Source organism: Hippocampus zosterae, chromosome 20 (genome assembly GCF_025434085.1).
Source record: "Hippocampus zosterae strain Florida chromosome 20, ASM2543408v3, whole genome shotgun sequence".
Lineage (NCBI taxonomy): Eukaryota > Metazoa > Chordata > Actinopteri > Syngnathiformes > Syngnathidae > Hippocampus > Hippocampus zosterae.
Window position 1 is genome coordinate 12,420,128 of NC_067470.1, and position 13,023 is coordinate 12,433,150.

Sequence of the window (13,023 nt, forward strand, 5' to 3'; positions counted from 1 at the left end):
CAGCAGTAAAGAAAGGGCGGGCAAAGCCCGAAAGCAAGGGAAAGAATAAGGACAGGAAATCACGAACTTTTGATCTCCTCAGCTAGGATGAAGGCCAAACTCAGTCAACCAGCCAGAGTCAAATCGTCCACCGTTGGTCAGTAGGGGATATCCGACCCCACGTCCAACTTGAAATTTATTGGAACAATTCGGTACAAAAAGTAATGGCACTGGTTGACACAGGAGCGGAGGCCTCATTGATTTATGGAAACCCTGACAAAATGAAGGGTGAAATAATTCCTTTAAGGGGATTGGGAGGACAAGTGGTGAAAGGAAAAGCAGTTGTCCTCCCATTAAAAATCGGAAAGATGCCGATACAAAAATTTGAGGTCGTTGTGACACCTATCCCAGAGTGGATAGTTGGAATGAACATTCTGGCTGGAATGACTTTGCATTTGAAAATGGGAAAATTCCAATTCGGAACAGTAACAGAAACTGAGATACGAACGATTCTGGTAGGAAAGGTAAAAATGACACCATTTCCCATACCTGAAGCCACAGAAACAGTCTCCCTTAAACAATATCGAATTCCGGGGGGACAAGAAGAGATCACTGCTACCATCAAAGAATATTTGGAAGCAGGTGTGCTGAAGCCGGTGACCACAAAGTGGAACAACCCCTTGTGGCTGGTAAGGAAATCAGACAATACATGGCGAATGACCGTTGATTACCGACAATTGAACAACCGACCTGTGGGGTCAGGAGTGACTCCTTTGATTCGAATGATTTCAAATCAAGAACCTGTAATGGTCACAGAAAGTATTAAAATGTGGAAAATTGACCCAGAGGCTGAAATTCCCGTCAGAGCCACGCCTGGCTCTGCCGGACTTGATTTGCGAACTTTGGCACCTGTAACACTCCTCCCTCATGAAATTCAAATTGTTAAAACAGGGTTGGGTCTGCAGTGCCCGAAAGGCACTTACGGTCACATCCTTCCTCGGAGTGGCCTGTCACTGAAAGGCCTGACCATCCAGGCAGGAGCGATAGATGCAGACTATCAAGGAGAACTGGGAGTAGTGTGCAAACTACTCTCAGACCAACCCTTGGTCTTGGAAAAAGGAGCTAAAATAGCACAATTGGTCATCAAACCATGCAATATGACTTCAGTACAGGAAATTCCCAGACCTGTACTTCAAACTAGTCGAGGTGATGGAGGGTTTGGATCAACAGACAAACCAGGAGCCAAAGTTTGGGTAAAACAACCGAACGGACCTCCCAGGGCTGCGGAAATTATAGCCCAGGGAACTGACGCAACGGTCAGCGTTCTATACCAAGGAGAAGAAAAGTGGGTAAATGTACCCATAAACAAATGCTATATGCGAGAGAACTAATCATGTTTTTTCTTGTTGTTTAGCGTTTAACCGAATTTGTTACAGCTTGGAGAATTGATGCCTTGGTGGGAGATGCTGATCGGGGGACCTGCTAAAACCGGACGAGACGATGGACCTCATTGGGCGCCGCGACACTGGAGGTGTCGTCTGCTGGGTCATCTGCCTCCTTGCCGTTGGTGCTATGGTCCAGCCCTCCTGGGGGATGACCGATGGTCAAACCTGCAGGAGGGGACCTGAACGATATACATCCCTTTCGGCGAACATGGTAAACATCACCTGTAATCAGCCGATAGTGATGTGCGACCCCGACATCCTTGAAGTGATCAAGGGAAGCGTGGTGACAGTCACCGCTCTGGACACGTCATGTAAACTGAATGCGGTGTTCTTTCATGATGGGGACTGGTACTACGATGAAAAAGCCGAATGCGACCCTAATCATCAGGGATCAAACTGGACAATAGTGGCGGATGAAGACTTCATCATCGGAGACAGCGAACCTATTGGGCACAATACCCGTGGGTATCCGGTGAAAGTGATTCCTCGAAAGCTACCGCCGACCATAACTTTGACACACTTGTCCCCCATTTTGGATACCTGCACACACCTTGCACAGGCAACAATCGAAACAAGAGTGTTTTGGACAATCCACTTTCCCCCGATTCCGAAGTGTGGACGAAAGAAAAGAGCGTGGTATGACACCTTGTTAGGGGGAACGGGGACTGTATTGGGATTTGCAAACGCGGCTGATAACGAAGTGATTAGAACAATGTTGTCTAACACCGGGGAACACTCTGCTAGAGCATTACATCAAGTGGGGGTTTGGCTTCCCACTTCCTTGGTGGGGCAAAAAGAAAACGCGGAATTATGGAAAACAGTGTTTAATTGGGAAATCAACCTATGGGGAGAGGCACAAAACGTGCTGCAGAATTTGACTAAACAAAGCAGTTGGACGGTATGCAGCATTCAAACCCTACATGCTGCGGCACAAAAAGAATCTTTTTTGAGAGTGGTAACTTCAGGGAATTTTCGAGAGTGGCGTAAGATCTGGAATATAACTGATTCCCTGTGGCTTAAATTACATCCGGAATACACCAAATGTGACCGAACTAAGTGTACAGGGTATTGGACCCAGTATAAAGTGGCCACGATGAAAACGGTGTGTAAATACCAAGTTTTACCCGTCATAACACGGGATAGCTACTGGTTTCTCCATATGGATGGAGACTGGTTTGAACCAAAAACGAACATGACCTTTAAATCAAATTTGTGCGACATGACAGATCAAGGGATGGCTTGTAGACTGCAACATGCGTATTCGAACCCGTGTTTAACCGACTCAGAGGCCGTACTTTGCGACTGGACAAGGGAGCCAATCAGAGAGATGATGTGGCAGGTTGGACCGCACACTCTCTGTGTGGCTACAACTCGAAATAACTCGCAGGTACCTTCGGTTCCTTTTGTAGGATGCCTTGGTAATGTACACATATGGCACTGGGGTAACATGACGTATCGTTTGACCAATTACACAGAGTCCCGTAGATTAACTACGGTGCAGTGGGAAGTGCTTCACTCCCCTTGGAAAGTGTCTCTGGAACGTTTCAAATGCGCATTGGAAAGTTCTACGGACATACAAAACCTCATTAAGTCACATACGTCTAACATCTCCAGTCTCATGGTGTCGACCATGGTGGTAAAGGGGAAAGTAGTGCATGCTGCTAAAATGGTACAGCAGGCTTCGGCTAATCATTGGTGGGATATTTTTACGGGAATGTCTTCAACCGCGCGTACCGTTTTTGTGCCGCCCTTGATCATTGCGCTAATTGCTATATGCGTGCTAACACTGTGTAATGTAGGATCTTGTTTTTATGTACGAAGAATTCGGAAAGAACTTAATCGGAAAATAAAACAAGTATCATATTATTGAATGAAAATGAAAATCACAATGTTATTGGAGGAGTGAAGTGCTAAGAATGACTTGGCCCGAAGAACTAATTGATTGTTTTTATTGTTATATAAATTGATTAAGGTAAACACCAAGAGTGGAATGGTATATTAAAATATTTTGTGATGTTTTCTTTAATCAATGTATTGCTTCTCAGTGAAAAAACTGCTTTGAGATGATTGCATGACTTGGTGACTCCAAAGTAAAGGGAATTGCAGTAATCGAGCCGGGATGTGACAAAGGCATGAATTACTGTCTCAAAGTGTTCATGAGAGAGGAGAGGTTTTACTTTGGCCAGCTGTCTAAAGGGCTGTTCACACGGCAAGATTTGGTCCGGTGCTGCGCCTGGGCTGCACCAGTAGAGCGTTCACACGTGCAAATTAGCTCCGGCGTAGCCCCGAAAAGAGCTTATACCAGACCAAATTTGCTCCGGAGCAAATGCTCGTTTGCGAAGCAGCACCGGTGTAAATTTGCACGTGTGAACGCAACTGGGTGAAATTTGTTCCAGAGCAAATGCTTGTGAAGAGTACGTATGGCGAGAATGCGTTGCTTTCGTGCTCTGTCGGACTTCCGTAATGTGTTTGTTTCATAACGACACAAGACTTGGCTAGTAACATCTTTCCTTTTGTAGGAGACTGGACTGTCTCGGAGTTGTTTGTTCCTTTGTTGTTTGTTCACAACCCCCCGCCTCTCATAGAATTTATTTTGTGATTTCCTCTCTTGATTTTCTGTTTGGCGCATTAGTGTTTGCTTTTCTGAGTGTCATTGAAGTCATCGTTGATTTACGTTTTCTTGGGCGGTCACTATCGAGCAGAAGGCACGGAGACCGAGAAGGAGAAGGACGTGCCGGTCCAGTAGTCGCTTGAGTTGTGTATATACAGTACGTTTTAAAAAGAACCAACACGACAGCTCGTTTGTTTTCTGTCGTTTTGCTCCGCTGCAGAAACTGCCGTGTGAACGCAAGTGGGGCAGCCCCGACACTGTGTTGGGGCTGGCACGCTCAGTGGCTTTGTACGTGTGAACGCTCCACACAATTTGCTGCAGTGCAAAATATATTGCAACAAAATATATCGGTACAGCGCCGGAGCAAATGTGTGCCGTGTGAACGGCCCTTAAGGTGAAGGAAGCTGGATCTAACAACAGCACCAATTTGCCGGTCAAGTTTGAAATCACTGTCCAATTTAAGGCCCAAGTTTGAGACTGTTGACTTAAGATAAGGAGACAGGGGGCCCAAGTCTTCAGGATGGGATGTACAAGGGCCACTGGGAGCAAACAGTATCACCTCTGTCTTCTTTTCATTGAACTTCAAAAAATTTTGTGCCATCCAGGTTTTGATTTCTTCCAGAAAGGATATGAGTAGCCTTAATGAGAAGGCGTCTTTCTTGCTCAGTGGGACATAGATCTGGCAGTCATCTGCATAGCAGTGGAAGGGAATACCATGTTTCTTAAGATGGAACCCAGTGGGAGCAGATACAGCAAGAACAGCAGAGGCCCCGGAATTGAGCCCTGTGGAACACCACATGACAGGGGAGCAGTGAACAAAATGTTCTGTCAGCTAAATAGGACCTAAACCACTCAAGAGCACTACCGCCAATGCCCACTAAGTTCTGCAAACGAGCCAGCAGAATACTGTGATCCACCGTATCAAATGCTGCAGTTAAGTCCAATAAAACTAGACACATGTGGTCTCCAGTGTTATTTGCCAGGAGGATGTCATTAGAAACGCATAACAGGGCTGACTCTGTGCTATGCATCATCTTGAAACCTGACTGGAAGACCTCCAAGATGTTATATTCATCCAAGAAAAGTTTCAACTGCATGTTAAGGGTGTGGAAAATAATTGATATTAATCGATACATCGATGCGCATGTGCGCGATCCGAGTGCATCGGCTCATTCACTGGGTACGACGCGATTGACGGGTGAAATCGCGATTCATCACGATGCATTGACGGGTATCGGTAAAATCCGATTCAATCGCCGTTTTATTCATGTTAAACGTCACATATCTGCCCTTTCCTAGGCGCAATGAATGCACCATCATTGCTTTGCGTTTTGTGTTGAATACGGACGGTAGCCGTGCGTCACATACAGTTCAGTACACAACGAGCGAAACATTATGGAAGTTAGCGCACGCAGCAGCAAGGAAACTACTATATTTAATGCAGCCGAAACATTCAAATCTTATGTTTGGAAATACTACGGCTTCGAAAAGAAAGACGGAAAGCTTGATAAAACCTCCGTAATTTGCAAGGAATGTCGCACTAAGAAGCCATACAACGGCAGCACAACAAATATGCAGACCCACTTAAAACGCACCAGATCACCGACAAGTTTTCCTCCCGCTTCCCCGCCCAGTTCCTCGTCGGACACCGGAGAAACTCTTGGTAAACCAGGTCAGGGTCAGAAAAAAATTGCCTCTAATTTTGGGAGTCCCCTTGCAACTCACTGTAACCGCGCAATGCCTATAACTAAGGCCACTGCTTATTTCATATGCAAAGACCTCCAGCCTTAGCGTGGTGGACAACGAGGGTTTCAGACAGCTCGTGCACGTTTTGGAACCCAGGTATAAAATACCAGACAGGTCTGTGTTCACTTACAAACATATTCCCGATGTGTACAACAAAGTGAGAAGTGAGATTACTGTGTCGCTGAACAGTGCGCAAAGAGTTGCACTTACAGTGGATGGGTGGACATCTTGCGCTATAGATTCATATACATATATATATTATTATTATATTTCATATAAGACACTCAATGAGAATAGTCTGTTTGTGTTTACACTATAGCAACAGCTGTGAGTCTCAGGTGCCAAATTGTTTACATTTTCTTTGCACAAAACCCAATTGTGAAAGGGCTTAAATAAGTTGTTTTACAAGTTCTACTGTTTATAAGGAATAAAGTGGTATCCTTTTTGTAATACCATACTGAATTCCATCTTTTTAAAAGCTTTTCTTCTTTGCTTATTTGCATCATGTTTAATTGCACAATATCGCAACAAATTGCATTGTATCGTATCGGATCGCATTGATTTGAACTTAATGTGTATCGAATCGTATCACATCGTGACGACGGTGAAACGTATCGCATCGTATCACCAGAAAATTCCATGCATCGTTTAAGTATCGCATCGCTGGCAGTGGATCGAGATGTGTATCGAATCGTCCTCAGTGCTGAGATTCACATCCCTACTGCATGTGCACCACTTTTTCCAGAATTTTTTAAATGAAAGGCAGTTTGGAAATGTGCCTGAAACTTGACAGCACATCTGGATCAAGACCAGGTTTCTTGATCAAGGGTCTGACCGCGGCATGTTTAAACTGTTGGGGAACTATACCAGAAGAGAGACTGCTGTTGATGATGTCCAAGACCGATGCACCAACACTCGGGAGCACCTCCTGAAGGAAATAAGGGGGAAGGGAGTCGCAGGGGGAGCCAGGTGGCTTCGTCTGGGGAACTACATCCTCCAAAAGCGCCAAGGACACAGTTTCAAAAGAATTTAGCACAGCTGAACACGGAACATGGACAGAGAGGTCGGGTGCGGTATTTGAGACTGGAGTCCTAGCTGTAGAGACCTTATCAATGAAGAACTGAAGAAATCTGTTGCACATCCTGGGTGAAGAATCCGAGCAAGTAGGCAGAGGGGGTTTGAGTACAGAATCGATTGTTTTGTTTGTGACGGTTCGCTTGAATAAGGTCCGACAGATATTCTCTTTTGGCCTCTTTTACTGTGAGCTGGTGGTTACGCCAGCAGTCTTTCCAGATTTGATGAGACCTGCAATTTGTCTTTTTTCCACTTGCGTTCGGCTTTGCGACACCCCTGCCTAGCTGCACGAGTTTTGTCATTAAACTAGGTTTAGGTTTGGGGATCACAGTTTTTGAAGGAGCCACCAAATCCAGGATGGCACGGCATGATGAATTGAACCAAGAGGCGAGTTCCCCTGTGTTAGACGAGGGTATGCAAAGGTTATTGAAGGCATCAGAGAACCGACTAGCAGTGTGAGGGTTAAAAATTTGGCGTTTGCAACTCGGAGTGGCAGATTTTACAGCAGCATGCGAGAAGACTATGTCAAATAAAACTGCCATGTGATCAGAAATCCCATTTTCAAGGATTTCCAGATTTGACACCGGTAGACCATAAGCAAAGACACGGTCGAAAATATGTCCTTGTTCATGTGTCGGGCTGGTGACATACTGCACGAAATTAAAAGAGTCGATAAGTCTTAAGAAGTCATTTGCTAGTGGTTTTTCCGGACAACTTGAGAGACCATTTGAATCCATTAAACACTTACCTGACTGTCTGCGGTCCGCATGCGATGGTCAAGTTAAAATTACATTTTTGTTTTCTTTTCTTCAACTTAATTGGTGACGGGAGTATGCAACGATTTCTTCTTGAAAGGAAGGTGGATTAGGGGGGAGTACATTCCATCGAAACACACTTTTTATAACGTGCTAAGGAGTAAATAATTGGATATTTATTTGCCAGCTCAAAGAGAGAAAAGAAACAGACGGCTTTATTTTGTGTTTTCTGGCACCACAGGCAGGCACCACAGGCACAATCACCAACCAACTCCAACAAATTATTACACTTTTACTTACATCATCACTGGTACTATTGAGATTGTAGCCACAGTTCAGGGCAATGTCCACGGGATGCATCTCTGTCCAGCCATCTGGTGTACACGTTTTGGAGAGATTTCCTAAATACGAAGAGGGATGAATAAAAAAAAAAAAAGACATATTGAGGTGGTTCATATTAGTTTTTCTTTTGTGTTGGACTTCAGATCAGTGATTTCGTCATCATTTCAGTGGTACCTGATAACTAACTTTTGAAGGGTTATGAATTAATCTGGTTTTACATTTTTCACAAACCAAAGAAACGAGGTTTTAAGAACTAAATTAAAACAACTGTGGATATAATTTCCAAGATCCTTCACACTATTGCCTACCTCATACAATGATGAGAGACAATAAAACGAATGACATGCCCTCTCAGATGTCGCCTGGCCAAAAAAGGTCTGCGTCGGGTGCTCGGGAACCAGAGGACCTTGATGAAAAATGGGCTACCAGAACAAAGCGGCGATGGGCGAGATGCGATAACATGGCTCTTTTGGAATGCTACTACTCAAGCAACCCTAGTCAGAGGGGTTACATGCAGAGAATGTGGGCTCAATGGTTACTTCAAAACCCACAGTCACGGGTGACCACGAAACATCTAGTAGCTCAGTGTTCCAACATCCACAAACAGCAACTGCTGTCACAACTTGTTGGATTGATTATTTTTAGTCATCATACATTCGCTTATGCCTGACATGATAAATTGATTATGCTTGCAAAGAAGAACGCTTATGCTTGCAATCATTAATTGACTATGCCTGCAATGAAGAACGCTTCTGCTTTTAATAAAGATACATTCTTTATGTACTCACATTTTATCCATTATATACTCACTTTTACAATCAAGAATGCTTGGTGCACTGTGTGGAAGTTTAGGGACGCAGCCACCTTTCCGAGGACGTGGTTGGGAAGAGATAAGTGTTAAGACTAGACAGTGAGCAAGGGTGAACAGTGAATGGAGCCATCAACACCAGCTGCGGCGTGATGTTTTTGTGACATTTGCACACATGTACGTAATTTGCACTCACATACACACACATAGTCAAACAAGTTCAGTGTGTGTTCAACAGCCCCCACCCTTTAGGTTGGACACGCCTATGTAGTAGCTTTCCCAATAAATGAGGAGGTGAAGGGGGAGATCGTTAGGGTTACGTGCCGAGAACTGAAACCGAACGCTTCTCCTCGTTCCCTGCTGGTACCAGAATCGAGTCTCCTGTCTCCTCCTTTTGTTTATTCCTGTGTGTCAAATTGGACAAACCTGACACAACTTGAGATTGATGAGGTACAACGTAGGTTCCATGGTGAAGGGCCCCAGGCTGCCAGATCAGAGGAGGAGGTCATACCAGAGATTGGGAGGAAAGCCCCAATGAATGCAGATGATGATATTGGGAGGCCAGCCCCAATGAATGAAATGCTGAGCAAGCCAGCAACTGACCTGAAAGCTAAGATCATGGCGAGAATGAAAGCTGGGCAAACTAGAAACCGATTACAACAACTATGTGAAGTACCACCTGAAAGTCTCATGGAAAGTGTGAATGCAGCACTGAGGGCGATCCCTACCGTAACGATCACGGAAACCAATGAGCTGATATACGCTTCAGCATCAGTGATCCTGGAGACTCTGGGCTATAAGAGCAACCATGGAAGCCATGAGATACGTTACCCATCATGGAAAAGACTGTTGGAGGCTAAGATCAAGGCGGCCCGGAAAGATGTGAGTCAATTGACGGAGGCCCAGAGAGGTATGATGAAAAGGCCGATACCCGAGAGGTACATCCAGATGACCATACCTGAAGCACTCGAAACTGCCAAACAAAGGCTCCAAGCCTTGTCCAGTCGCCTAAAGCGGTACACGAAAGAGAATGAGGCCAGATGAATAAACAGGCTGTTCGCAACAGAACCTGCGAAAGTGTACGCTCAGTGGCAGGGTCCTAACAACAGAGCTGACCCACCAAGAGAGGAAACTGAAAGGTACTGGAAAGGCATATGGGAGAAGGAGGTTGCACATAACAGCAGTGCACAATGGCTGGTGACCCTGAGAGAGGAGCAGTAACCTCCCTGAACAGAACCCAGTTACCATAACAGTGGGAGACATTCAGAAAAGAGTCTCAGATATGAAGAACTGGACAGCACATGGTCCACACCTACTGGCTGAAGAAACTCACAGCACTCCATGAGCACCTAGCAGCACAAATGAACCAGCTGCTGAGGGATGGGACTCACCCAGGATGGCTAACCAAAGGGCGAACCATCCTGATCATGAAGGATCCCTCAAATGGTGCAGTCCCATCCAACTATCACTGGATCACTGAATGCTTGGAGTTGTATAAGGTGAACAGGACCCTAAGAGCCTTTGTTGCAAACTCTATGAGGATGTGGAAAACCACACCTGAAGCCAATAACAAGCCACTTACCCAAGTGTCCGTCAAATGTGGCATATACCAAGGTGATGCACTCTACCCACTGCTGTTCTGGAAAGGACTGAACCCCCTAAGCCAAGTAATCACAAATACAGGCTATGGATACCGCCTCAGAAATGGAGCTACGATCAGTCACCTCCTCTACATGGATGACATAAAGCTGTATGCTAAGAGCGAAAGGGATCCACACAACCAGGATCTACAGCAGCGACATCGGGATGTCATTCGGGCTTGAGAAATGTAGTCGGATGGTGACTAAGAGAGGAAAGGTAGTCCGCACTGAAGGGGTCTCACTCCCTGAAGGAACAATAGCAGACATCGAGGACAGCTATAAGTACCTTGGTATACCACAAGCCAATGGCAACCTCGAACTGGCAACAAGGAAAGCGGCTACGGCCAAATACCTCCAGCGAGTGAGGCAAGTCCTAAGAAGCCAGCTCAATGGCAAGAATAAGACCCGGGCAATAAACAGCTATGTCCTGCCAGTGATCAGATACCCTGCAGGAATAATAAGGTGGCCAAAGGAAGAGATTCAGACCACGGACGTTAAGACCCGAAAGCTCCTAACCATGCATGGAGGGTTCCATCCCAAATCCAGCACCCTGAGACTGTACGCAAGCCGAAAGGAAGGAGGCCGGGGACTAGTGAGTGTGAGAGCCACTGTCCAGGATGAAACATCCAAGCTCCATGAATACATCAAGGAGAAGGCTCCAATGGATGACGTACTCAGAGAATGTCTCAGACAATGGGGAACCGAAGATGAGGCGCTGGAAGAGGGACCATCATGGGAGGACAAGCCCCTACACGGGATGTACCACCGGACCATCACTGAAGTGGCTGATCTCAAGAAGTCCTATCAGTGGCTAGAGAGGGCTGGCCTGAAGGACAGCACAGAGGCACTCATCCTGGCTGCTCAGGAGCAGGCCTTGAGCACTAGAGCCATCGAGGCCCAGATATACCACACCAGACAAGACCCAAGGTGTAGGTTGTGCAAAGAGGCACCTGAGACGATCCAACACATAACTGCAAGGTGTAAGATGCTGGCAGGGAAAGCCTACATGGAACCCCATAACCAGGTGGCTGGCATAGTCTACCGAAACATCTGTGCGGAGTATGGACTGGAAACCCCAAGGTCAAAATGGGAAACACTTCCGAAGGTGGTGGAGAATGACAGAGCAAAGATCCTGTGGGACTTCAGGATCCAGACTGACAAGATGGTAATGGCGAACCAACCAGATATCGTGATCATAGATAAAGGGCAGAGGAAAGCCGTTGTAGTGGATGTAGCGGTCCCAAGTGATGGAAACATCAGGAAGAAGGAACACGAGAGGGCCCAGAGAGGAGCTGGAGAGAGCCTGGAAGGTAAAGGTGACAGTCATGCCGGTGGTGGTCGGAGCACTCGGGGCAGTGACCCCCAAACTAGATGAATGGTTGCAACAGATCCCAGGAACAACATCGGACATCTCAGTCCAGAAATGTGCAGTGCTGGGAACAGCAAGGATACTGCGCAGAACCCTCAAGCTTCCTGGCCTCTGGTAGAGAACCCGAGCTGAATGAGGGACGGACACCACCCGAGGGGTGAGATGAGGATTTTTAATTTATATATATATATATATATATATACACTAGCTGGTTCGCCGCCCTCCGGGCGGCTCATCATCTAGTTCCTGCGGAAGGCTGGTGAGGTGGGCCTTCGGCTCACAAAAGTGTTGTTGCTTGGTTCAACTTTTTGTTCATCTTCATTGCTTATCGCGAAAATAAAGAGATGTTTAGCTCTACTAAATAACTAACAATATCATTGCAATGCTTGTGGGTAGACAACATTTTTTTGCTAAGATGCCCGCGCGATCGTAGTGAGCCACTGCCTGAGCGGCGCAGTGGCGACGCGCAGCGGCTCGGCGAAGTAGGTACGTTTTGAAAAGGGACAGACGGAAGGACAGACCGCGTGCGGGACAACGCGCAATATATATATATATAGATATATTCCAGTCGCCAAAAGAGGTACCGTATTTTCACGACTATTCGACGCACCGTACGGTTGGGCGCAGTCTCATTAATGGGTGACGTGTCCTTGAGTTTCTAGAAAGGCGCCCACAAATAAAATGTATTATTATTATTATTATTATTTCTGTATTTACATAGACAAACCGCACTGTATTAATGGTCGCAGTTTTACAGTGGTAAAACATACGCCAGCTTAAACATACGGCATGCATGCGCGCACGCTAACACGTTAGCTTGAAGCATACGGTAGCATGCCAAGACATACAGATACAAGCTAAAAACACGTTTTTAAAAAGGCATCGAAAGCAGAACTGAGTTCGGGTGTATTTTATTTAGCCATCGTACAATGTTCTCATGTTTTTCGATTAATCATCACCCAGAAATCCATCAAAGTCCTCATCCTCTGTATCAGAAGCAGAGGACTGCACATCCCAGTTGTCATTGAACGCATCACATGCTTAAGTGTGAGTTGCTACGCATTGCTGAGCGGAAAGAAGGAGCAGCAACAGCAAAGTCAACATTTCTCTCGTGTGAAGCTTTCCCACATTTGAAAGTAAAGAACAGAGCGAAACATGGAGAAAGAATTGAACAATTGTGCAAGTACCGTAATCCATCAAAAATGCCGCATTCCCTCTCGTTGTCAGAGTCACTCTCATTGCCATGCGGCTCCA

The 13,023-nt window shown here is 45.9% G+C and overlaps 1 protein-coding gene and 1 long non-coding RNA gene across 2 annotated transcripts in view; one reads left to right on the forward strand and one right to left on the reverse strand.

Annotated features, from left to right (window-relative positions):
- LOC127593107 (uncharacterized) overlaps positions 1–13,023 on the forward strand; it is a 49,789-nt gene that overhangs the window by 34,321 nt on the left and 2,445 nt on the right. The gene's annotated exons all lie outside the window — the stretch shown is intronic.
- The window catches only part of vipr1b (vasoactive intestinal peptide receptor 1b), a 91,096-nt gene that overhangs the window by 25,205 nt on the left and 52,868 nt on the right, over positions 1–13,023 (reverse strand). The window contains exon 4 of the mRNA XM_052054283.1: positions 7,911–8,011. Within this exon, the coding sequence (XP_051910243.1) occupies positions 7,911–8,011 (101 nt within the window). The remainder of the gene's footprint in view (positions 1–7,910; positions 8,012–13,023) is intronic.